Genomic DNA, 27405 nt, shown 5'->3' with positions numbered 1-27405 from the left:
CTTTTTGTTGAAATAAAGGGGATTTTGGAAGGACTCTGATGGTTAGTTTTTTTGTGTTGAGAAATGTGGGCAGGTTTTTATTTTCTTGATTTCCATTGGCATCAGGGCATGATGAAATCATATCTATACATTAATTATTTTCTAGAATTGTCTGACTTTGATGGAAAACTTTGTCTTTCTTTGGGTTCCAGGAGTGTTCTAGTAGCCTGGCCACATTCACATTTAATTCAATGACAATTTTCATTGAGTTCAGTGGCAAAGAGAAGCCTAAATGAGGATTTAGATCTAAAATGAGAGGAGTTGGATTTAATATGCCCAGAGGAATGGATCTTCCCTGGCAACCATCACTACCCAGGCACTGATGTTGGTTCCTCTGTTGCTTTGAGAAACCTGAAGTTCTTGGCAGATTTCAGGAACCCTGTGCCTGCAATGCCAGGAAAACAAAGCTTATTTAAGTAAACAAAACTGGATTTTAAAAGGTATTTTTTTGACTCTTGAGATTTTCACGTCCACTGAATTCCAGATACACCTCACTACAAGCACTCCCATTTTGAATTAGTGATTCTTAAGTGAATTTGAGAATCCAGAGGGAAGTTACATCACAGTATAATGAGGTTACAGCAGGACAAGTTGTTATAGCAGGTAATAAAATTAATGTATCTCACTGGCATTTTTGCTGAATGTCAGTGTTTTACAGTGACCCTGGAGTGATGTTAAAATGTCACAGCAACACCACAGTGACCCATATTACTCAGTAAAAATGATGGTTCACATAAATGAAAGATGTTACAATACTTTTTGGAGGGATACATCTCTTTCAGATGGAGATTTTTGGGTTATTCTCTGTTGTCTTTGTAGCTGCTTCTCTATGAAAAAAAAAAAGACATTAATCTACCTGTCACCAGGTATCAATCTTCCTGCTGGTACAGAGATTATTCTTTTGGAAAACTGAATGTTTATTTGTTTACTTCAGTTCTAGACCAGTCTGTTATCTATCTGACCTACATTTTTTAAACCAGCTGCAATGGGTGGTTTTCTGGGATAATTAATTGCTAATGGGCTCATATAAAAGGTCCCCTTTTCCCTTTTGGTGGCCATACTTGTTGCAAGAATCCAAATCCAGTAGGATGGCTGATTTGCAGCTTTAATCATTCCCTTTGTGTGCCCTCATCCCAGTGGAGGACAAGGTAGGAAGTTCTATCTATTAGGAATCCCATTTCTGAAGTAAACTGGATTTTAATGTGAAATTAAACATGGATTCTGAATATGGTCCTGCAGTCCTAATTCTGCAAAATGTGAGGTAAATGTTTAACTCACATTGAAAATGATGACTTAGAGTCTTGGCTTGAGCCAAATCAAAATCTGTTTTCAGTGCAAATTAAAGCTGTGAGATAATTTCCTGTTTTTATTCTCATAAGGGGAGTTTAGCCTTGGCTTAAGGAACACTTTTTAATTCTACTGAGCATAAGAAAATGTAAGTTATTAATAGTTTATAGTTCACACATTGGCCACTAGATGTCTGGGGCCCTGGCACAGGAATATTTTGTTTGGAGTGTAGAGCACTCCCAAGAAAGTTTGTAAGTGTTTATTTCTGTTTTGAAAGGGAATTTAAAGTCTTCCTTGTCCTTCCTTTTCTCCTTCAGAAGGACTGAAAATTGGTACAAGTTGCACAGTGTTCAGCCTACTCCATTTTCTCTAACATGCACATAGAATTTATTTGTCTGAAGCAGCAGACCAAAGTAATTCTAGAAACGGGTACATTTAGATACAGGACTATTATTCTATAGATTTTTTTCACTGAGATTTGTTGTTATGGTTGGATAGAGATTTATTTTTATATAAAAAATGCCTGGCAGGAAAAAAAAAAATAGAGCTTTCTTTAACTCACTTTTTAAGCTGTGAAAATCAGCAAACCAATGGAATTCTAAGCAAGAGAGAAAAGGAAATCCTTTGTTCGTGACAAGTGAGAATTGCTTGGTTTTCAGCCTAAGGAAAGTAACTTTCTTTTTAATGGATTGCCCAACCATCACAAGCTGCCAGTGGCTAATTTAAGAAGAAATAAATGTAAGAGACCAAATGTGGCAAATAACGTCTAGAGAAATGTTTCTCCTTGTGAGGAGATGCTTCAGGTCTGTTGGAGCTCCACGGAATTTTTACCCTGCTTTTAAAAACTGGAAGACTTGTGGCTGCACAGATCAGATATTAAACTTCTGAATTGTGAAGTCAGAGAAATTAGAGAAATTAATCTCCAATTATTTTTCCCTCTCTCCAGCCACCAGAAAAAGAGGGCGGGCTGCCTCGCCAGGTGGGCAACAAGACGGAGTGTGGCCTCTTGGGGTTTGTCCTGGATCTGAAGCAGGATTACGAGCCTGTCCGGAGCCTCATCCCCGAGGAGAAGCTCTACAAAGTTTACACCTTCAACTCCGTGAGGAAGTCCATGAGCACGGTCATTAAAATGCCAGATGGCAGCTTCCGCATGTACAGCAAAGGAGCCTCCGAGATTGTTCTCAAGAAGTGAGTGCACTGCATCCCTGGCCTCGTTTTTTCCAAAATTCAAAGCATTCCAACACTAATATGTGAGAATTCTGGGGTTTGGAGTTTGCTGCCTGTACCAGAAATGTGACACGCATTAGCAGCAGGAGCTGCTATTACTGTTTTTGAATTTTTTTAAGTGCTTCTGGGAAATTTCTGGCTTGTTTTTCTTAGCAAAGAATTGGGTCTGCTTTTGGTAATTTACAAATGGATTCTTTAAGTTCAACCCATTTGGAAAATAAGCACTTTTCAATTTCACTGTAAGCTGCCAGCTCATTGAATATGGAGAAAATAATGCATGAAGGGCTCTTGGTGTCTGTGCAATAAGTTACAAATTCTCTCTGATATTTCAGTTGTGAATCTTCTAGAAATTTACAGCAGAAACTTAAAACCTGACATCAGAAAAGGAGAGCATTGACAGAAATGAGTTTATACAGGAAATACTTTGGCAGTCATGCAGATGCACACTTGATGCCTTTTTGGGGCTACCTAAAAATGGAGGCCAGACAGAATTAAGGGAAAAAAAAGCAGTTCTATTTATTGAAGGGCCTTCAGGTACACTTAGGGCAGACAAAACCCCCCAGGGCCTACACCCAAAATGGACCACGGGTCAGGGTTTTTATACTTTTATAAAGTTTGGTCCATTTGCATTTTGGGGTTAATCTTCCAGTTCCATCTCCAGGTGATGAAGTCATTTACCCCGGGTTTGCTCCCCCAAGTCCCTTTTGTTCCCATCTCTGGGCCCTGAGGCACTGAGGTGTCCTTGACTGCCAGGCCTGGAGAGGAATTGTTGTGTCTGCCCCAAATGGGAAAGCTGCAGCTGGCCCTGGGTGTGGAGTTTGGAGTTACACACTAAAGAGCTGCAGGACTGCAGATAGATGGAAAACACACAAGCTAAATTCCTGAGGCATCACACTCAGTTTTTATTCTCTTTTTCTTGTCCAAACCAGGTGTTCCAGGATCCTCAACGCCGCTGGGGAACCGCGGATCTTCAGGCCCCGCGACAGGGACGAGATGGTGAAGAAAGTGATTGAGCCCATGGCCTGTGATGGGCTGAGAACCATCTGTGTGGCCTTCAGAGACTTCCCCAGCAGCCCCGAGCCTGACTGGGACAACGAGAACGACATCTTATCTGACCTGACTTGCATCTGTGTCGTTGGCATTGAAGACCCAGTAAGGCCAGAGGTACGTCCTCTTTTTATCTTATATAAAACTGGACATAACCTGAATGGCAGGTTTCTTACAGGTTTTATCTCTTTTTTTAATTAGGTCATTCAAAGAAGCTGAAAATCAGCTTTAGAAATGGGATTTACTTGATAAAAAGCCAAACAATTAAGGTGATAAAATTCAACTATATTTAAATAAAGGAATATTGGGCTTTTTGGACTTCAGGACTGAGATGATCAGCAGAGTTTTGCAATGCTCCCACACATTAAAGAATTTTCCTTTAAGCAGTGCAGTGATGCACAACTCTGAAAGAAGGGAAGACAAGTGCAGTGATTAAAATTGCCATGATTATAGTGACAGTTTCCAGAGAAACTGGAGTTTTTGCCATTTATTGTAATAGTTGTCACTTTACTTAATATTGTACCTGGTGACTACCCATGAAAACTTGTTTTTAATGTTGTATTTGAACAAGGAAAGGCTGCAGTTATCATGGATATCACATTTACATGGCTTGTACAAATATATATACATAATTTCAGTTCAACTCACCTGAGTAAATCAGTAGTAGGTGTGCGCATTGGAAGCACATCCCTGCTTCTACACTTGTAAATTACATTCCTACAGAAATACAAAAGGTCGAGCTAGAGAATTCTGATCTCTCTCTTTGGTGCTTGATAATTAATGGTGAATTATTCATTCCATCTTAGGGTTTGGAAATGGTGACAGTAACTTTGGAACTAACACGACACAACCCCAGGCACCAACTGCACAACAGTGCCTTGCCTCAGAATGGATTTTATTGGGATTTTTCCCTCAATATGAAGGTTAAAATAAAAAGTAAATCTTGTGTAGGTGACAACTGGGTGATAAACTCCTTATCTCCACAAAGAGCAGATAAACAGCATCCACTTTATCTGTCATCAGATGGTCTCCTGCTGCTAATCCATCTGTCCCCATGCCTGACATTGCAAGCCTTTCAAAATGTTGGAAAATGTCCTTTAGAAGTTCTGTCTGCAGTGCTCCTTTAATGCTCCAGCTCACATATATGGATATTTTGCAGAAAACATTTTGCAGAAAATATAGATATTTTCAGAAATATTTTCTCAGTGGCCACTGGAACTGTGAATCAACCCTCTCCTTCTCCTTAATTAAATCATGATCCATGTTAGAAAACATCTTTAAGTCAGGTTCTGTGTGGTGTGGCAGACTGAGGGATTGGGGAGCAGTGGGATTTGCAGTTATTATGGAAAATAGCTGCAAACTCTCCTTTCATGTGATTGTTAGGAGGGTGTTTTGTAAGAGAACTGCTCTTATCTTGCAGGGAATAATTTTTTGGGAGCTTGAGGTAAATGTGAATAATTTTACTAAAAATAGAGGGCAGACTTGACTTCTATGTAAAGAACCAAAGAGATGAAGGCAGAAAAATATCTTATTTCTAAATAAACACTCGAATATTGTATTGAATTTCTTGTAGGTTAACACCAGAACATGCAGGAACATTTCTATTTTAGTGCAAGATGTATGGTAAAATATTTGCAATTTCAGAATTTTAGCAAAATTTAGACATTTGGGATTTGGGCCTTGGGTTTTTGGTTTTTTCCACCTTGTCCCTTTTGACTGTTTTGAAATGGCAATATCATAATGAAAATATTTAAACCAATATTTAAATTATTACTCTTGTGCACATTATAAGAAGCAGTACCTTAGGGGAAATAAATGTACCAATAAACCCTGAGCCAGGAGAAAAACTTAAAGTTCAGAAAACTCTCTAAGTTTGGAATATCTGACTTGGTTGGAACATCATAATGTGCATGTGTGAAATTCCCATTGCTGATGTAAATAGCAAGATGTTGACCAGTTATAGGAAATATTTTGCCAAAATGAAATCTGCTCATTAAATTGACTCCCCATTGGAGCTTATGCATTTTCAATGTGCTTTCTGTAGGGGAAACAAAAAGAACACAAAAATTGGAATTCTTACTAAAAGTGCTGTTTTATCAATATTCTCAGTATTCACGGGTGTCAGGTTTTATTTGGATGGAGGTGATAAATCAGGTAATTCCAATAAATATGTCCCAGTCCCAGCAGCCTTTACCTTCCCTTCAGTTACATTCCTGTGTTTTTTGGGGAAGAATCAGGATTCTTCTTTTCCCTGAGGTGGTGTTGGGCTGTCCTGTGGATCCTGTGGGACATGGCTCCTGTGCATCCAGGAGTGATCCCACATGGGAACACCAGCTGTTTTGGAGGAGTCCTTCCTCCCTTCTGCTTCCAGGGATATTCTTGGGATTCTCAGGGAGCTTTCTGGCACTCACATCTCCCCCATACACTAAAAAACCCAATTTGAACGAGGTATTTAACACTGATGTCCAGCAAGTGTTGAGTTTTCTCTGAATGCCCACCACGGACACCCATGGCTTTTCCATATTCCCAGGTAATTCAGACACCAGCTTAGCCATCAGCAGCTGCTGGATTTAGCAAGCACTGAACCTACTTGCTTGATATTTATATTTTGTGGGCGTGTTTTTTATTTTTCTTTGATAAATACACAGGAAGAGAACAAACAGAGTGATGCCCTTCTCCTGCAGAGATTCTCTGTTGATCCTGACACTTTTTCTGGCTTGATTTTAATGAGCCTGAACTGGCTCACACTGATCTGCCAGAAAACGCCTCCAGTCTGTTATTTCTGGGAGACGAATGTAAATCCCTTCCAAATATCTCCTATTTATTTGTCACCTGATTGGGAAAGATATTCCTGCATTGGATTCTTTGTGCATGCATGCTTGCATTGGAAGTTTTGCTTTGCAGAGGGAAAATAAACCCAAAAATTGTGAAATGTGTACTTAAGCTCTGCAAAACTGATGGAAAATATCTGCTTCCTCTGCCCACTCAGTCTGCCAACACTCTTTCTCCCTTACAGCAATAAAAAAATATGAACAATATTTTAACTGTAATTACTGTACACACTATTAAATCAGATACCACCCACCAGCTGTCCAGAAAATGACAGGAGAGGAAAACAGAACGATTTCTCCAGTTAGATGTGAGTTTGAGATGTGTTTGCAACTGGGGCTGTCCTCCCCTGACCTTGTTCAATGGGACTGACCCTTCATGGGAATAACATTTTTTTTGCTGCTTTCACTGTAATTTATTTTTCTCCTTCACGGTCCATCCTTTGGGCTGGTTTTCCAGATTTCCATCTAAACCTGTCCTGTCTTCTGCACGAGGGTCACCACAGCTCCAAGTGGGTACCAAAAGCATTTCCAATTGACAAATGGGATTTAGGCAGGATTATGAATGTGGAAACTGGGGAGATCAGGGGTCATTTGCTTAAGGAACAGATTGGACCTGATCATACATTCTCCTGTAGAAACCTAGGTCACATCACTAAAAGCCTTCAGGTGGAAATCATTTTTCCAGAGTGTACAATTTGTGGGGAAAATATCCCACATGGGATGGGAGGAAATGGGAAGATGAAGCTCTGTCCCTGAATTCTGCCCTTGATTTTGTGATCTTTGTTAACAGAGTCCTGCAAACAGCACGTCCTGTGGACACACTCAGGGTGGAGGGATTTTCCTGGGAATCCAGGGAAAAGTGCTGCTCTGGTCCTCTCTGAGGCCTTGGGTTAGGGAGGCATTTTGGAAAACATGAACTCCACAAACCACCTTTAATAAATATTCACAAACATGGTGTGAAATTATTCCTAGGTTGGGAGAACCATTATCTGTGGTGTGGTGGAGGGCTTTAGGGTTTTCAGGGCCTTCCTGGCCCCAGGAAATCCCTTAAAGCCCAAGGTTTGCCACACTGGCTCAGAGCAAGGGCTGTCATAAATGCCCTCAGTGGTGTCCCCTGCTACAGAGGAAATGAAAATATCTAGAAATGCATAAAATTAGCAGTGTTATGTTGGAGATGGTGTCTCCTTTTCTCAACATTTTCTGCACTAATGGATGAGATGAATCCACTCGAACTGGCATTGAGTTGCACAACACATTTATATCTGTGCTGGAGGCTGTGATCAGCAAGGTGCACTGAATACACACAATAATATCCATTTTGATATCTTTTCTTAAGTCGTTGTGGGTTTTAAAAATATTTTTTAATAATTGTGCATTGCCATTTTCTGAGTAGGGCAGTCCACTTCCCTGTAGTTCTATGAAGAGCTTCAGCCTTCATGATGAATCCTGGGGTGCTCTAGACTCTTGTAGGCAAAGATGAAATTTAGAGAAATGGTGCTGTGCTGAAGAATGACATCCAGGCTGTTCTGGACATGTTAAACATAGTCCTTGTTCTCCCGCTTTAAATAATATTGCTGTTTTTCTCTTGAAGAAATAATACTTTCATAACAATAATGCAAAATAATGCAAAAATGTGATGAGACTGAATTAATTGGTTAGTGATATTTGCTTAGAAATTATAATTAATTAGGATGTAGTTTAAGGGAACAGAAATTTTTTTTCCCTATCTGAAACTGAGCTATAGACATGGACCTTTTCTATAGCCTTCAATTACTGAAGCACTGTATTAAAACAGCTTTATTTAATTATTAGAAATCAATCTTTTATTTTAATTCCTGAATTCATTATTTTTTTAAAAAAGATGTGTATGATGCCAAGTCAGAATGGAGCTCCTACATTAATCTCACAGCCCCTGTGATATCCTGAGTATATCACTCTCCCTGATACATTTCCAGTTCAGCAGAAGTTTATCTCATGCATGAAAAGGCATAAGTAAAGTCAGGCTTCATTTTAATGATTTTGAAATACATAAAATACTAATTTTAAACTCCTGCATTTAGGAACTCCACCTGTTGATAAGCATGAATTAAGTAGTGCTAAATCACAATAACTTTTAAAATCTTCTTGAAAGGAAGGTTTGGATCAGAAGTAAAATCATTTTCTCTACAGAATGTTTGTATTCTCCATTCATATTTACATGTATTGAGTAGTTATGTTCAGCTTGCTAAAGGTCAAAAAAGCTGCAGAGCACTCAGTCCAGGAGAAAGTTGAAGGAACTGATCTAAAAGATATTTTTTTTACTTGATAAAAGATTTGCCTTGCCTGTGGAGTGACCCCAACTCCACAACAGTCAGGTAACAATAAAACACCTCTGATTCCTCTTCCCACTTCAGGCATTTCTTAGCCTGAAATTTTTCTGGATGGGAACACCTGCCTTGTGTTGTATCTCTGCTCCAGGAGTTCTCTTTGCCTTTGCCTTGCTTCTGTGATGCCTTGGAGGGCCCCTAGAGCAGAGGGCAGGCAGGGTTAGGAGAATAAAATGGGTATTTATTAAAGCCTTGGGCAGCCACAGCCTCCAGAGGCTGCACCCAAGGTGGGCGATGGGCACGAGTTTTTCACACAATTATCAGTTTGGGCCATTTACACATCAGGGGTTAACGCTGCAGTTCCAACTGCAGGTCATGGAGTCATTTACCCCCAGTTTGCTCCCCCAGCTCACTTTTGTTCATACTTTGTGGGGCCTGAGGCCGTGAGGTGTCCTTGAGATTCAGTCCCAGAGAGGAATTTTTGTATATCTTATAATGTGCACCATTTATGAGTATGGCAGTGCCTGTGTGTAATTAATAATTGTGTCTGACCAAAGTGTGAGGACAGTAACTAGCACTCCCTATGGAGTTTGGAGTTATGCACTAATGCAGCACAGGAAATGAAAAATACAAAAGCTAAAATCCTAAGGGATCACCTGCAGGTGCCAGAAGCCATCCGGAAGTGCCAGCGAGCCGGGATCACCGTGCGCATGGTCACCGGGGACAACATCAACACTGCGCGTGCCATCGCCATCAAATGTGGCATCATCCACCCCGGAGAGGACTTCCTCTGCCTCGAGGGGAAGGAGTTCAACAGGAGGATCCGAAATGAGAAGGGAGAGGTAAATAAAACCTGGTGAAAACACCAAAATATTCTCCTGCACTGGTGTGCGCCTCATACCAGTAAAGACGTTGGAAAAATTCCTACTTTTTTCTCCCTCTAAATATTTGTAATTCAAAACAGCGGTGAAATTCCACTCTTTGCTCTTCCAGGATCAGTTTAGTGCTGGTCTAATTCTTTTGTTTTTAGAACCACTGTACTACTCCACAAGAAATCAAAACTAAGCCCATTAAAGCAGGTTTATGGCAAGGAAGAGAAGGAACTCAACAGCAATTTTGCTCCTAAAATGCAATCTGTACTGAGAACAAGCTCCTCTCATTTCTTTAATTTATTCCACTTTCTCTAATGTACTCACAGCAATGATTTGCATAAAAAGAATCTATCCTTTGGAGGATTTTTAACTCCTCATCAAAGATGGAGCTCACACACAGTTCTAAAAATGACAAATCTCTGCTGGCTCTTAAGTCCATCATAACTTTGTGAACACAGTCATTTGCTCCCTGCATGGATGGGTGGAATCCTGGGAATGTTGGTAAATGCAATAAGTTTGGCTTTGCTCCTGTTGCTACACAAGATCTTGCCATTATTGGTGCTAAATGAAGATTTGAGATCTCCTGTGGAGTAGAACAGCAAACTCGTGAAGAGGTTTGATCAGCTTTGAGAAACTCCATTATCCTTTATCTAGAATGACAATTCTGGGTGGAATTATCCATAAAGATGATAAGAAAGGCTGGTTAGGTATTGTGAAAAAAATTTACTTGTGTTAGCCAGCAGTTGAGCTCTGTTAGTACTGGCCTTGTCTTCACTTGTAGCATGCATGGCTGCTGGAATTTTTCTGTGGTTTTGGAGAAAAGCTGCAGGTTTGAGCAATGAGGGGAATTTTCTGACACAATAACATAAATTCTGCTCATCACAGGCTGGGGGTTTTACTCTTTGGGTTCTTTTTTTGTGTTCCCTCCCTGCAGATCGAGCAGGAGCGGATTGACAAAATCTGGCCAAAGCTCCGGGTGCTTGCTCGCTCTTCCCCCACGGACAAACACACTTTGGTGAAAGGTGGGTACAAACTGCTTGGGGGGGTGGAAATCAATGCTAAAGGTGTTGAAGCACATAATTTGCTTTGATTTCACTGTTACAAACCCACCTGAGGTGTCATCTTTAACTGCACATCCCTACACCACACAAGGAAGTTTTCTTGCTCTCTTGTGTTTGTGTTCTACCTCAGCCTTGACATGGAAAATAATAGGAAACTCCTTGGCAGGAATAAGAGAAATAGCAATAAGATGCCTGGCAAGTGGATTTAGGCAATCTCATATTTGCCTTGTGACTTTTAACTGGAATGAGGCTTGAGCTGGGAAGGGAAAAATGTGCATTTGGTGGACAGAAAGAAAATATTGCTGGGAAACAAGATATAAACAAGAGGGGACATAGATTTTTTTTTTTTTTGTCTTTGCCTGCACTGCTTTATGAGGGAAGCAAGAGCAATCTCATTCAGAGTGAATCCAGTCACTCTAGTTCATCTCTTCTCCCAGAATTATCCTAAAGAATATTCCAAGACAAAAAAAACCCTTTCTTGTCCCAGCAGCAGTTATTGGGATGGTGGAACTGGAGCTGCCCAGTGGAGATGGGGATTTTCAGCCAATTCCATTTTTCCTGTAGGCTAATCTGTCTGATTTGCATTGGCTTCCTTTAGATTCCTGTATTTTTAGAATCTGTCCTGTAGGAAGTGCACCATACAAACTCCATTCTCTCCCCACGCTGTCTGCAGATGGAATGCTCCCATTAAAGATGGTTTGGTTTGCAGTTTTCTTCTTTCTTTTGATGACTTGACATCTTATTTAGTTGACTTTGAGGCTCACACTTCACAGCTGATGAAATCAGGCAGTTTCTGAGCCAGAATAACATCATTTTTGGCTATGCTCAGGTAGAAGCCCTGTCAGCAGGTTGCTGTTTCCTGATGAAGAAAGAGCTGGAATACTTTGCTAAGGCCCTGGAAGGTCTGGAGACCCCCTTTTAGCAATTCTTGGAGAAGCTAAAGTTCAGGCTAAGATCCAGCTGATCACATACCTGTTTTCAGCTGTTGACTACTCCAATATTAATCCACGTTTAGGCAGGAAATCCTTTAGGTTTTGTTTCTATGATCCCATACATGACTGATTACAAAGGCTTTTGAGCATCATGCAATTTTAAAAAATGCCTAAATGACTCTAGAACAGAAATTCCATTGTGAACTTGAAGATTGGATCAGTTGGGTCCTTTGGGCTTGAGACCAGGTGGAAATGGATCATTCCAGGGAACTCTGGCATGGTGCTGGAAGGGCCAGCTGGGGACAGAATGTATCATCTCCATCCCACCCTTTTACATGTATATCTTATAACATACACAATTTATTATTATGGCAATACCTATGTGCAATTAACAAATAATGCACATTTCTAGGGAAGGTGTGCTCCAAAATAGTTTTCCAGCAGGGGTTTGTTCAGGATTGGAAAGGTTTGGAGGGCATTTTTATCTCCACGGGCCAGTGCACAAGGACAGCTGAAGTCTCCTCACCAGTGCAACTCAAACCCTGTGTTCCAGGACCCTGTTCTCAGAGAACAGCCCTTGTTCAGCCCAACAGCTGATTTGTTTCAGAAACACAACAATTTGTGTTTCATTAAGTGGATTAACCAAGTCCCTCAGGAGTGCTCATCTGAATCATTCAGGATTTTCCTTCAAGAGGAGCAGGAAACCTTTGCCAGGGAAATTGAAATCAATAGAGAGCTGGAGAAAAAAGGAACAGCAAATTGTTGATGGTTTGTAGCATAAGCACTTTGACAGCCCAAAAGATATTTACTCCTACTGAATGCCATATGCAAGTACTACAATTAATGTTTTAAAGATGTGACAAGGTCGAGAGAGCAATTAAGTGTCTTAACAAAGTTCAAGAATGAGTCTGTGGAAATCTTGATGGAATTTTTTGGCTGGTAATACTCCAAAGGCCATTAAAAGTTACAAGAAACTATTTAAATGTTCACTAGTTTTGGGCCTCTTGTTAAAATGTTATGTTTTTCTCAGACACATGAGGGATTGAGAGGATTTTCTCCCCTTTGATGTACTCTATCTGCTCTAGGCTAAAAACACACATCAGAAAATAAACTTTTTTTATATTTAATTTTTAATGACATACAGCTGCTAGAGGGAATCTTTTTTTCCCCTTAACACGGCACAATCCCACCCAGCAAAAGGATCATTTTGATTTTTCACTTTTGTTTTCACTGCTGCTTAGGGACCAGAGAAAGGCATGGTTCAGCATTTCAGCCAGGGCAGACACTTGCAGTCAAATATCTATGGCTTTGAAGTAGAGGTAGATTGGAAAAACACCCATCAGAGTGGCTTATCATCACAAACTGCTTCAGTGAAACCAAAATCTCAGTCCCACTGAAATACACTTTGGGAGGGGTTTTAAGACACCTGTTGGTATTATTTTATCTTTTAAACTCTATTTCAAAATATAACAAGTAAAAATACATATTATTTATACTGATGTGAGGTTACAGTGGTATTGCTGAAATAATTCAAAATTGTCAGTTTATCTTTTAAAAACACTGCAGGAAACAACTGTTTAACACTGATGGGAAATATCATCAGAAGGAATAGAAAGGATCAAAGAAATACTCAGTTAACCAATTAAAGAAGTGGTACCTTCCAATATATTTAAATTAGACTGGAATTTTTTTTTGGTGATATTAAAAACAGCTATTCTCATGCAGGGCTAATTTGTTATCAAACAGAAAGGGAACTTTAAGAAGACAAGATTTGTAGTAATTACCCTTAATTACTCAAATATTTCAACTATTATTGCATGGCATGGTAGTATGTTCATAACCTCATTAATGTGGAAAGCTGTGAGATGGGCAGAATAATCAAAATACAGAAAATTGTATTAATTGATATCCTGAACTTTGGGGAGGAATTTTCACTTAATTCCCAATGCTGTCTGTAATGGAACATTTTCATATAAACCTTTAAACTTCTATCCAGGCAGGTACCCAAGCATGTAACTGAAATAAATTTGAGCTTTCTCCTTCAGACAGACTTTGCAAATTCTTGTTACATTAATGGGGAGTTTCCAGAAGTTTGGAAGTATTAAAAACTAGCCTGAAGAGGACATGTTTATGAAAATACGTGGCTGTACCTAGGTTTAGCTTGTCAAAGAAACACAAATCTGTGTGAGGGAGGATCAGCTTTCCTGCCTCTCTAACCCTGAACTGGGCTTCAGCTCTGAAATCCTCAGCTGTACATGAATTTTCCTGCCTGTTTTAAGCAGTAGAGACAAAAAGAAATCTCTAAATCAGGATTTAATGTTTTTTTTTCTCCCGGGAGTTTCTAACTGATGCAACTCTAAGGGTGACGAGCAAGGATTGTGTAAATAGAGCAGCATTTCTCCTGTGACAAAGGGAGAACCTGGGGCTGGCTGTGACGGGTTTGAGCTCAGCCATGGGTGCAGAAGAGACATTGTTGGTTGATATTCCCTGAGTTATTATCCTGAGTGGATTTGATTTAATGCTTGCTTAGTGTTAGATGCGAGGAAGATGGGAGATGTAGGATATATTTCCATTTTGTATCTTGTATTTTGTACTTTTTATGGCAGGCTTATGCATTCAGAGCCCTCCTTGACTGCTCTGCATGGTTGTTTAGAATGTGATCTTTGCCCTCATCTGACACAAGCTGCTTGCTCTGAGAAACTTGTGTCTTATGCAAGCCACAGGACAAATTCCTGCCCAAATTTCCTAACCAAATTCCTGCCACATCAGCGGGATCCCTGTGTGGAGCACACTGTCATGTTCTGCTCGAGGTGTGCTCCTGGGGCTGTTGAATGAAATTCTTTCTGACAGAAGAAAGTCATGGCCAAGCAGCTCAACATGAGGGAAGAGGCCAGTGATAGACCAAAGGCAGGAAGCTTTGCTGAGAGTAGAAGAATTGACCGTGAAAACCTTAATTTTTATTAAAATTCTGTATGTAAGCATTCAACTGGAATAAAACTATATAGTTGGAAGAAATTTCCTGGTTGTTAGACATGATTAATTATTACTGGAGCTTCTTTTCAGCCACTTGGACTGAGTGCAAAGGCCAGGGAATGTTCTCTTTACTGGCAGCCTGTTAGCTCATGCCCTCAGTCACATTTTTCCCTGATCACATCAGAGATTAATCCCCACAGCTCAGAGGGAGAGCCCTTCCTGGGCATCCTTCTTCTCTTCGGTCTCCTCACACTGTGAATTTTATCTGTGCACATTTCTCAGTACTGGAGAAAATTCTTGAGGGGAAACCTTATCCGAGCCATTAAAAGAATATTAAAAACAAACCTTAATGTGTTTGGAAGCAGGCACGTGCCGGAAAGAAGGTAAACATTCAGCAATGGGAGGAAGCAGGGAGGAGGAACAGAATAAAAAGAGCAGGCAGAAGTCAGGGAGTGTTGGCAGAGCTGTGATAAATCCTCTGAATCCCAAATAATCGTGGCTGCTCCATTTTAGAAATTTGTCAGATGGGAGTTTTGCGAAGTCCTTCTCTCTTCCGTGGGTAGCACTGAAATCCATCCCCAGAATTCCACATATTTCCTGTGGCACTCCCAGTGGGCACTGCAGGGAAGGTCTAGGGCTTATGTGCTGATTATACCTGAGACCTTTTTATGTCTGGTTTTCCATGGCTGCACTCAGGTCTGTGCTCTGGGCTCATCCTGGCTGCATAGTTTGGATTTTGGGATAAAAGTGTCTCCTAAACCTTGTGAATGACTCGGCAGCATGCAGGAGTTGGCTGATGGAGGGCAGTTGGTGGCACAGTCATCAGCACAGCCACTATTTATATCCATTTATCTTTATTAGGAGATCATTTGTTTGAGCCTCTTCAACTTGATTTGAGTTGTGCTCCCACTTGGAGCCCAGTTGTGAGCAGATACTATGGACCTCTTTGGAGCAGTTAATGCCTTAATGAGCCAGAGATTTTAATGACTTTTTTTTTCAGAAGATTAAACTATTAATTTAACATCAAAGGATGTGTTAATAACAAGACAAAGTAAATGCTTTTAACAGTAGTGACAGATGATGTTCCTGTTTATTTAGTAATACCAAAGGCAAATCACCCCAACAAACTGAAAGCTCTAATTGTGAGATCTTATCAGACTAATTGCCATTTTTCTGAGATCATACTACCAGTGGAAAGTGAATAGGGCTGTTTTTTCTCATTTTCATAACTCTGAAAAATACAGGTGCTAACTGCTTGCACAGGGCACTGCAATCTTCTGGTGCCTGATAAGCCTGAGCCTTGCCAAGAGAGAGCTATTGCTCTGTAATCTGCAATTTCCTATTTCTTCTTGGTTATCTGATATGGGAGGGATGGTTTTTTTTCAGAGCAGAGTGAAAGCTTTTCACACTGCGTAGGTTTGGATAATTTTTTTTTTGAGGTAATGACTTTGTGCAAAATGTGTTAGCAAAAGAATTCTGTCATTTTCCTGCCCTAAGTTATCAATATGGAAAGGTGTTCTTGTATCCTACACAACAATCCTGTGTTCTGGACTCATACTCAAATGGACCCTGACATGGAAATAGAAACATGAGTGGTGAATGATCTTCATCCTATAAAAACCTGGGCTGCTTCTGTAGCCTCTGAAAAATTCTTCATTATTTTCCTGACTTTCCTTATCTGCATAAGTGGAAAATAATTCCCTGCAACCTTGTCGTGTGAAAAACTTGATTCACAAAGTGAAAAGTGTTTTTTATTTCTCTCAAATGATCTCAAAAGTAGAAATTATTTTATCTATTTATTAAAATGCTTGGTTCCAGAATTTAAAGAATTAGTTTGTATCTCCTTAATCATTGTTTGGCAGAATTGAACTTGGCTGCTTAAATTCGCCAGCTAAATAAAATTAATCAATGGCTTTTTTATATGTAGGTTAAGAAGGCCTAAAGTAAAGCTGATATTACAGCTGGGTCCCAGTTTAGGAGAGCCCTAAACATGAACTTAAGTTTTTGGCAAATCCTTTCCTTCAATGTTTGATCAGTGCTGGGCTGTGACACAAAACTTTAAAGAGCAGGAATCTGCCAGAAGGACATAATGAGCTGCTCTCATTGCCTTTGAAGCCTGAGCAGGTTTTGTTGATGTGTTGATGATGCAGGATCAGAACTTTCCATGTAAATTCTAATGGTGATGTTTAGTAGTGGATGGTGGTGATGCCATGGCTTTCATCATTATTTTCCTTAAAGATCTGACTTTTTAATCTCTGTAACTCTGTGTGGTGTTATCCAATCTGTATTATACAGACCCTGCTTTTTTACAGGGACATTTTATCTTGCTTATTATTGGCCATAAATGTCTTTAAACACACACCCATACATACATTTTTTTGCAGGTATTATTGACAGCACACAGGTGGAACAGAGGCAAGTGGTAGCAGTGACTGGGGATGGAACCAACGATGGACCAGCACTTAAAAAAGCTGATGTTGGCTTTGCAATGGTATAATCTTGATGTTTGTGCCATTATGAATTTGCTCTAAGGGCTTTTCCATTCATTAAATGTGAAGTTGCTTAGTTATTATTTGTCAGTGAAGGAATATATCAGTGGGAATGAGTTATGTTGACTCAGAATCCTTTAATTCACTTGGATTCACTGGCATTGCTTGTTTTGATACTTCTTCAGGATCTTGTCTAATTAATCATTGGCTTTATGCAGTATCCTGTGCCCATACAGAAAAATGAACATTTTCTTCACAACACTGGAGTTCTCTTTTGGTGTGGTAAAATCCACCACTAATTGGAAAGGTGTCTTCCATGCGTACTCCAACTATTTATAAAGACACATAATTCTCATTTTTGTTACCAGTTCTGTTCATGCATAATAAAAAAAAACATCATCAATGACAAAAATAGCTCAGATGATCAGTAGTCTTTAAGCTGATAAAGCACTCAGAGCCATCACCACAGGAACTCCTCTGTTCTCTGTCAATTCCCTTTTCTGTGGCCTAATTCAAATCCAAACCAGGCCAAATTAGCAAAATTTCATGAAATATAAAAAGCTGTGGGCTTTGTCTATGGAGATTTGTGCTGTCCAGCAGGGAATCTCATTCCCAACCCCTTTCCCCAGGGCATTGCAGGCACGGATGTGGCCAAGGAGGCCTCGGACATCATCCTGACAGATGACAACTTCAGCAGCATCGTCAAGGCTGTCATGTGGGGCCGCAACGTCTACGACAGCATCTCCAAGTTCCTGCAGTTCCAGCTCACTGTCAACATCGTGGCCGTCATCGTGGCCTTCACTGGTGCCTGCATCACCCAGGTGAGCAATCCCTGCTGGGATCCTGCTGAAATCCTGCTGGGATCCTGCTGAAATCCAGCAGTGATCCTGCTGTGGTCCCACTGTGATCCATGCTCCCAGTGGATGGGGCCTTGCATTTGATTCCAGCTTGGCACACAGCAAGTAAACTGATGCCTTTTCCTTGGTCCTAGTGAAGAGCTAGGCACGGTTCAGTGTTAAAGGGTTTTTACCTTGGTATTTAATAAGGATTTTTGTGGTGTAACACTTCACCAAGGTGGAGCAGGCTGAAATACATGCACACGATAGATGCAATTTTATAGACCTTGCAAATTAGCATATCTAACAAAGATGCCCCAATGAGATGCTTGAATGAATAGTGTGGTATCTTTTTATCTTGAAGTATTTTTTCCTGAATGGGCTTAATCTTAGTTTACTGGATGTATTTGAGAGGAGACCTTGGTTTTTCAAGATAGCTTAGGTCTTTCTGGCCTCTAACTGCAAGGCCTTGAGGATGTTTGGTTTTCTGGCTTAATAGAATATCAGGACTATGTTATGTTATCAGACTTAAGGAATTACAAGTATGCATGCTAAGAGCACTGAGAATACATAAAAGGTATATTAAAAAATGGCAAAAAAATTGTCATGGCTTCAAAACCTTTGGAAAGGTCCTGAGCATTCCAAGGATCCTCCTGAACATTCCAAGGATCAGGCTGCTGAGGGTTAAAGAGCCGCTGACGTCAGGCTGGATTAATCCATCTTTTTTCCCAAAGGAACTCACTTTTAGGAGCTTTTTTGCCTCCCTCAGTGTTGTCATCCCTGAGCCTGTGATGGTCAAACTGAAAACACCATGGATTGGGAAAGGAGCAGGTTATGTGAATTTGCCTTTTCCTCCCAGAATACTTCACTAATAAATGCATATTTTTTATGCATTGTGGAATGAGGTTATTTTCAAGACAGCAGTGCTGACACACAATCTTTTTGACTGATAAAATTATTTTGTTGCTTTCAGGCAGTTACATTTAATTCCAGATGCAGATGACAAACCAATTAAATGACATGTAGAGTTGGACTTAGACCTCTCTTTCTTCCATTCCATTAATCCTTCATTGCAATGTCCAGGTCATTTGCAAGAAGCATATCTTAAAGCAAACATGTTTTTTTCCTAAAATTATAAGTTTTTGGGCAATAAAATTACTTTTTTTTTTCCTCTAGAGAGTAAACAGGATATATGCAGTACAGTGTAAGGTTTTTGTTTTAATGAGAAAATAACAAAATGTGGATTTTTAGTGCTGTCAGTCTCTAAAATAATGTATATTTTAGATGCTGCAGACAGGTGCCATCACAATGCCCCCCTGGATTGGGATGCACTGTGGGAAAGCTGATGCTTCCCACGATGTGGGTGTGGGGATCACCCACATGCCCATACCTGTTTCAGCAGGTACATTTCAGCCCAGGCACACCTGAGCAAAGCAATGAATAAGTCATCAGCTCTGCTCCAGGCTAAGCTTACATTGGAATCATGGAACTGATCCTTGCAACCAGAAACCCAGGTACCTAACAAACCCACGAGCTCAAACTTCTCCTGTGCCCTGGCTGACATTCAGAGGCCTTGGAGGTCCCTTCTTGTCACCACTGAGCCTGTGCTGAGGGACAAAATTTGTGGTGTTGCAGCAAAGTTGGATTAATTTCCCTTTGGAAATATTTCTCAGCATATTGAGGAAATGCCCAGCTGTGAAATGATTGTTGCTGGTAACACAGGAATAAGGACTGAAACTCTGGGAGGTTTTTACAAGTGGTGCAAACCCAGCCAGAACAAGGTGCTGACAGCAGCACCATCACTGAACTGATTTTATTGACAATCAGTGTCTGACTGTAAACATTTGTTTAAGGTGAAATTTCTTGGTCAATGTCCAGCACTTCTTCAGTTTTTTGTGAAAGCACAAAGGGAAACTCATTCTATTTGTTAACCAAATAATTTTTTATCTGTGAGGAGGATAAACATTGCTGGATCAGTGCAAGGACTATTTTAAATCAAGTCTAAGTGGATGTGAAGTGCATTATCAGTACAAGCAAAATCCCCTTTTAAATTCTGGAGCTTTTTTCATCCTTTGAATCATTCCTTTGGCTTCTAGAAGGATTTGGATCAGGCCCAGTGCATTTCTCTTGCCCCGGAGGTGTGTGAGACCATCCCTGGGCCTGATGTCCCTGCTCACAGGTTTTTGTGGACACCTCCTGGAACTCCTGGGTTGCTTTGCAAGCAGATTCTTGTGCAATTCCTTAATTTGGCAGTAAAGGTGCAAACCTAGAGGAAAGATGTTGGGGAAGATGAAGTGGAAATGGAAGCAGAAAGGCAGCAGTTCTGTCCTTTGCCACTGTTTACACTCAGTGTGAATAATCTCGAGCTGCTCCCGGTTCTGTCTCATTCAAGAAGGATCTTGCCTCACAAATGCACATTATTGTGTTAGGCTTTGACTCCAGCCAGCCAAAGGACATTCTGTTTGGCTTGAAAGCTTTGCTAAAAATTGCACTTGGGAACATGCTGTACCCTCTGGTTGCTATGAAAATAGCTCCAGCACAAAGTGCAGGACTCTCCCAAAAAAATCTTGCCTACAACAGTCTAGGTGCACACACGTGCATCCAAATCTGCAGAACTGTGCACAGGTCTGACTGAAAGATTTTGACTGAAATGCTTTAGTCCTTAACAAACAGAGCTTAAATCTATAGTTTCCAAAAGGCAGCACAGCTTCCTGTGACCTTCAAAATTAACATGAACAAAGTCCACGCTGGACTGAGTTTTCCTTTGATTTAGGTGGTCAGTTTGGCTTTCTCTGACACACTGAATATAATTTCAGTCCATCATTAAGATTCAGGTTAATGAACATTACACAGGCCGTTCTTTTGATGACTTTTTATGTCTAGAATGAGAAAAAAACTCTGTAGGTAATAACATTTGTTCTGTTCTTCCTCATGCCACCTCTCAGGTTATTTGTTCTGCAGTTTGGAACCAGCACACTCACCTACTCTTTTTGGTTTGTGCTTAAAGGAAGTACAAAGATAATAAAATCTTTGCTTGGACTAATCTTTTTTTAACACTTGGCTTGTGCTTTGCAACTTAATGGGCTTAATTTTATTCAGTCTTGGTCCTGCAATTGCTCTGGTGTACATGTAAATATGAAAATGTGGTCATCTCCCTGCAGGCCTCCAAGTGAAAGCACTGCAATTCTGTATTAATGAATTAATTAATGACTGTGTGAGTGTGGTGGGAGTGAAGCCAACCCTCCAAGGGGCACCCAGAGAGTGATTTGCCCACGCAGGAGATGATTTGTTTGGTCCAGGGCACCTCGGGAGGCCCATGGAGAAGTTTAAGAAAAACATTAGGCAGAACCTGGGACCATTAGTGGCCATTTTAATAATCTGCTGCTTTTTTTCTCAAATAGATTAATGAAGTGAGGGTCCTTGCCAATTCCACTTCAGGGAACTGCTGTTTAGTTTAATTCTGTTAATTTTAAGCCAATATAATTTTATTTTTCATCTACCCAATGCCTGCTTCAAGAAGATGCTGCTATTAGAGAATATCTGCCATATCTACAATTTCTGTTTTGTCCTGGTTTGCTGTTTCAGTGGATAGTGATGTGTACAAAATGTCTCTGTACTGCTCCAGTGCCAGATAAAGCTTATGCAGGACAAACAGTGGGCTGTCAAAGAACTTATTATGCACAGGACCAATGCAAATGGTTGTTTCTCTTGTTTCCTCTGGCTCCCAGCATGAAGTCATGTTAAGGTGACAGCAACCATATTCTAAGCAGCATAAGAATTACAGATCCAGTGTCACCTGCTGACAAGCTTAGCACAGCTGCTGCCACAACCACCCCTCCAAGGGATCTCACTTACACGGGGCCCTGTTTCAGTTTACAGCTGCTCAATATATAAGCCACAAGATCTGAATTTTCAGCTAATAATGAACTTCTGTGTTGAGAGTCTGTAATTACGTAAGGCGCTCTGAGATCTGGGTCATCCAGGAAAGCAGAGCTTGGAGAAGTCTCTGGTGGGAAGCTGACACAGGAGCCCTCAGTCTGGGGTGCAGGGGTGGTTTTAGCTCTGTGTCTGTGTGTGCACAGACCCCACAGGGGTTCACACCTCTGGTTACTCCCAGAGAGGTTTGTGTGGCTCAGTGCAGCTGAGCTGGGCTCATTCACCTTATTTTTAATTAATCTAACTCAGTTCCATCTTGCTGCCTTCCCTGTGGTGCCCACTGCACACTTCTAGTGTGGTCAGGGTGTGGTGGTCTTGACCAGTTTGTGTAGAATTGTCCTTTCTCTTCTGCAGCCACTGCCTCAGCTTAAACCCGCCGTTTGTTTTTCCAGGGGATTTATGAGCTACAAACTTTTATATTCTGACTTCATTCTCTGAATAACAGTTTTGCAGAGCCCCTGATTGATGCAGTGAGGGTTGTTCTTTGGAGCTCTGCCTACGATTCTTGTGAGTTTTGTGCTTGCAGTGAGTCACTGCTCCACATCTCTGGTGTCCTATAGAGCCCTGGATAGGCTCACCCCGCTCCCTGTCCCCAAAAAACACACAGCACCCAGAGGATATCAGCTCATTACGTTTGGAGCTGTCCAGAGTGATCTGGCTATGAACAAAATGAAGATTTTAAAATGCAGCTCAGTCAAATGGAAACAGTTTTTTACTGGAGCCACAAAGCAAGCGGGTTTCTCTCCGTGCCAGGTTCTGTCTGTGGCTCCAACTGCTGAGGCAATTGTAACTCTTCAAAAGGGTTGCACTGAAGAAAGGGAAGACAAAGGCTGTGTTTTAACATTTTACATTCAAATTATTATTCTTGCACTTTGAGAGAGACTTAGTGTTTTAACAGACATTAGGAGCTGAAAACAGTGACTCCATAGGACATTATGTTTGGAAAATTAAATGTTAATTAAAAGGCACTGTAGCAATGAACTGCTGCATGAATCACTGATTGTTTTTACAGATCTTATTCAAAAAAATGAGGATGATCTATACTTACATGTAAAAGGGAGTAATTTACATGGTTATAATGTTTTACTGCAGAACTGTACTTGGCAAATTCTAAAATAATAGCACTGGCAAACTTGAAAAAGCTGTAATATAAAATCAAAGTCTGTACTGTTTAGCTTTGTTTTGGCAAGGCATGGGAATGGAATTGAGGATGCCACTTCCATACAATTAGCAGACAGTGTGATCTAGCAGCACAGGACTTCTTTTGCATTAATGTATAGAAAGGTAACTCCCAGAAATGCTCATTTTTGTGAATCCCTGCATGTGTTCTGTGGCAAACAGGAGTAAAGAGGTAAGAGTGAAAATACCTTTTTGTTCCCTTGCAGCTTGTCATCTAAATCAAAAGTAACAAGCTCTAAAATTTGTGAGGCTCTGCATGTCACAAAAGATTTGTAGTTTATTTCCAGCCTTTGGCGATTTGTACTTTTAAGTGTTTCCAAGATGAAGTGTAACATCACTTATTTAAGGGACATTTTCCTTTTACCTCTAGGCCAAGGCTAACCTATTCCAAGGTCAAGAGAGAGGAATTTGATGAACAAGTGGTGATTTTGGGTGGTTCACATCCCCAAAGTTTTCAGAGAATGAATTAAGAATTATTGGCCAGTCAGTTAGTGGCTAAAACACAAAGAAAAGAAGGTTGATTTGGATTGCACTTGCATAAGTGACTAAAATCTGCAGTGGAAGCCTAAGTTCCTTAGCTGATATGTATTTTCCTTAGTTTCCACCAACTAATCAGAAATCAGATGGAGTTACAGTGGAAATTTCATTCCACTGCCTGCCCAGACTAATGTGTATTTAATGTTTTGGCTTCAGCCTCGAATGAGCTCTCACACTCCACTGAGCAGTGTAGCACTGCCAATAATAGATAATTATTAGGGGCACCACAGCCACCCAAGGTGATTGGCAGTGTGAAATGGTGAGAACATGTTGTTGCCAAAACTGATGACTGCCAATTACAGTTGTGTGATTTAGAGACTGAAATACCCTGCCTTTTCTGTTCTGCTGGGAATATGGCAGGCTCTGATAGAAACCTGAATCTCTGACTCGATCTATTAAATGTAACACGGAAATTTGGTTTTATTGACAGAGAATTGTGCGTGTGAAGTGGAAATTGAGTTTTTGTAACAGATCAAAGCAAAGTAGGTTGCTCAAACTTATTAATGAGATTGGCAAAAACATGATAAGGAAAATTGTTCAGCAGAAAAGATATTTTCCTTTTTACCTGTGTCCCATCAAGAATCTGTGAGCCCCAGCCACAAACTGCTTTTTACTGCAAGTGCTCTCTTTGTTGGAGCCATTAATGTTAATAAAAATGGATTAAGACTCGATTTAGGATGAAGACGTTTGGGATCACCTTTAGTTTTTTAGCTTTGTCTAAAGACAAAGACATTTCCTGTTTCTGCAGCTGCATTTCAAATGAGTGAGCTGAGCTCTCCAGATAAGTCCAGTTAATGCAACCCATAACCACGAGGTCAAGAATCTATTAATGCTAATTGTCCTCCTTGCTGTGATGAACCCAACCTGCAAGACTGGAGTACAAACAGGAGGTTGCTTTTCTCCATCCCTTTGAATAGGCCAAAAGGTTGTTTTTTTTAAATAAATGAAATGCATCAAAATTTGTGTAAATGTGTTAAAAATGTGTTTTTAAGGGGAAATAATATTTTATCTCAAGGGAGAGTTGGAATCTAAACCAGATGCTCAAGAGACCAAAGGACTTACCCTTTTTTCTATCAGTCCTTGGGATACTGAATGCATGTTCTTTTATGGTATTTCATTAAAAATGAACATTTAACCCTTTGATGAAACGGGCAGGGTTCTCAGGGAGTTTTGTTGGCTTTGCTTTGGTTTGTATCCTGTCCCCTACATTGTTTTTGTGTTGTTGCTGCAGCACCATGGTAATGAAATACATAAAAATAGTGCTCCCTCTCCCAGCTTTTACACAGCAGAGTAACTCAATTTCATGATGAAATTTGTCATGTTGATGCCTTATTACTTTGTTGATTCTTTTTTCCCTCATAAAATGGTCTGTTTGGAACAGGAAGCAGACCTTGCTAATGCTGCCTGTTTTATATGGAGTCTAAAGGCACAGGAGTTTGAGATTTTTTGTTTTTCCTCCCCTGGCTCCTTGAAACATTTCTCTCTCCTCACAGCTGCCCCAGTGAGTTACACATCAAAATTTCGTAAGAGCTGTCCAGCATCCTCCTGAGATCTGTGTAACTTTGCTTTATTTAGTTAATTTTGGGGTTTTTAAACATGACCTAAAGTCCTCTGTATTATGACCACAGACTTTACGGGATTATGTGAGGAAAGAGCTCCTTCTAGTGACTGGAGAGCTGCTTCTGAAACCACAGCCTGCCTCAAATACCAGTATTTGGGGTTTTTCATTCCATTTTCATTGTGCCAAATACGCTTTCCTTTTACTATGAAAATAATAGGTTGTCTTTCTTTTGCACATTTGATATAGTTTAATAAGTTTCAGATTGTTTTTTATCAAAATATCAGGTTTTTTTGTTATGTCACTACTGTTAAAGATCTTAATTAAGTGTAATGTATCAAGATGTCATTGTAATTGTTCCATAAATTTTTTAGAATTTCAAGCTATCTCCAAAGAAAAAAAAAAAAAAAAAAAAAAAAAAAAAAAAAAAAAAAAAAAAAAAGACAGGTAGGTTTTAGTTTCAATATAATTTTTCTTCCAAGAGAGAAACATGGATTCTCTAGTAATATCTAATTTCAGCTGAAAATTCAAGCATGATGCACAAAGGAACGGAGAGCATTGCAATAGGTGTTGGAAGGAGTTACTGTCATGCTTGGTATGAATTTTGTGGCTGCAAATGGTGCTCATTAAACGCCTGCAGGGAGATAATTTCTCTCTGCTCAGACCATTGTGCTCCTGGTCCTGCCGAAAGAACAGAAGAAGGGTCCCAGCAACGGAAGAAGGGTCCTCAGTGCAGGGATTTCTGAGTCCCGTGGGAAAAATGAGCACCCAGCCAGGCTTTTCCTGGGCAATACAAACCTTCCTGATTTTTCCCCTCAGGACTCTCCCCTGAAGGCCGTGCAGATGCTGTGGGTCAACCTGATCATGGACACGTTCGCCTCGCTGGCGCTGGCCACGGAGCCGCCGACCGAGGCGCTGCTGCTGCGCAAACCCTACGGCCGCAACAAGCCGCTCATCTCCCGCACCATGATGAAGAACATCCTGGGCCACGCCGTCTACCAGCTCACCCTCATCTTCACCCTGCTCTTTGTCGGTGAGAAGCTCGCCCAGACTCTGCTCAGATCACGAGCAGCTGGGTTGTGCGGCTGAAGTGTCAAAATGCTTTAAATGTAACAAATTAATGCGCACTTATTGCCTGCCTTTGTTGTCCTTAAACTTCTTTTTGGATGTTAGGAAAAAGATTTGCAGAGAAAGAGTGATAAAGTTCTGGAACGGCCTGCCCAGGGAGGTGGTGGAGTCACCATCCCTGGATGTGTTTGAAAAAAGAATGGATGTGGTGCTCAGTGCCATGGTTTAGCTGAGGTGTTAGAGCTGTGTTAGACTCGATGATCTTGAAGGTCTCTTCCAACCTGGTGATTCTGTGAATTCTGTGAATCCTGGTTGATGGGATGGGAAGCATGGCAGATGGCATGTTGTAGTCACTTTTCATGTATTGTTCCCTTGGGAATGGCCTCATTGAGCTTTTTTCCCCCTCGTAAAATACAGGTTTGGGCTTCGGCAAAAGTTTGTACCCAAACACAGCATAGAAGGTTATGCTGTAATAGGAGTGTCCACCCTGCTGCTTCTGTACTGAGATTTCATTGTGAGGCTTGTTGTGGTGAGTAGGGACTTAAAAAACCCTGCAAAACAAACAATAAAAATCAAGATCCATTTTACCAAGAGCAAAGTGTTGTCCACAGTCCAGAAATAATGTTGATCTTAAGTGGCATGGAAAGTAAGTAATCAGTGTTAAGTGATACAAATAGCACTCTGCTTTGACATTTAATTTCTGGAATGGATATTAAAAGGGGGCAAAAAGTCTAATTTATTGGATTACTGGATTCTTCTTCAGGCCTTGCTGGCAATGGATGCTTTTTATAGGTTGTATTTTGGAGAGGAGAGGGAAGGAGGAGAAATGTTTCTTGCTGCAGGGAATAGTGGGAGCTAATAATAGATTCTGTTGCTCCACAATAATAACTGAACCCTCTCAAAGGACAGATGATTTTTTTCAGCTGGGTATTGTTTTCTTGTCACTTTGTAGTCGCTGTTAAATCACGTGTTGTCTTTCAGTTTTTTGGGTTTTTTTTCATTATACACAGACTTCTAGAGAAGCTGCAAATTTGAATTTATGAATTTTATGAATTTTAGGAGGTTTTTGCGCTCCATTTTGAAAGCCTTGTCCACTTTGTGGCCATCTGGCAGCTTATTTGGTATGCTCAGAGGAGGCAATGATCTGTTCACAATGGAATTAAACCAAAAGAATTGCCAGGTTTCTGAAGAGAGGTGATCACTAACATTTTTAGATTTACAGGGAAT

At 40.5% G+C, this 27405-nt stretch overlaps 1 protein-coding gene across 15 annotated transcripts in view; it reads left to right on the top strand.

Annotated features, from left to right (window-relative positions):
- ATP2B2 (ATPase plasma membrane Ca2+ transporting 2) overlaps positions 1-27405 on the top strand; it is a 394438-nt gene that overhangs the window by 342100 nt on the left and 24933 nt on the right. For all 15 annotated transcript variants that reach the window (XR_011002928.1, XM_068201521.1, XM_068201531.1 and 12 more), the window contains 7 exons: positions 2273-2514; positions 3483-3717; positions 9400-9579; positions 10544-10631; positions 16960-17066; positions 17694-17885; positions 25930-26143. Coding sequence is in view for 14 of the 15 variants with exons in the window: in XM_068201521.1 (XP_068057622.1) it covers positions 2273-2514; positions 3483-3717; positions 9400-9579; positions 10544-10631; positions 16960-17066; positions 17694-17885; positions 25930-26143 (1258 nt within the window). In the remaining variant the exon portion in view is untranslated. The remainder of the gene's footprint in view (positions 1-2272; positions 2515-3482; positions 3718-9399; positions 9580-10543; positions 10632-16959; positions 17067-17693; positions 17886-25929; positions 26144-27405) is intronic.

This window comes from Anomalospiza imberbis, chromosome 11 (assembly GCF_031753505.1).
Source record: "Anomalospiza imberbis isolate Cuckoo-Finch-1a 21T00152 chromosome 11, ASM3175350v1, whole genome shotgun sequence".
Lineage (NCBI taxonomy): Eukaryota > Metazoa > Chordata > Aves > Passeriformes > Viduidae > Anomalospiza > Anomalospiza imberbis.
This window is presented reverse-complemented; position numbering and strand designations above follow the sequence as displayed.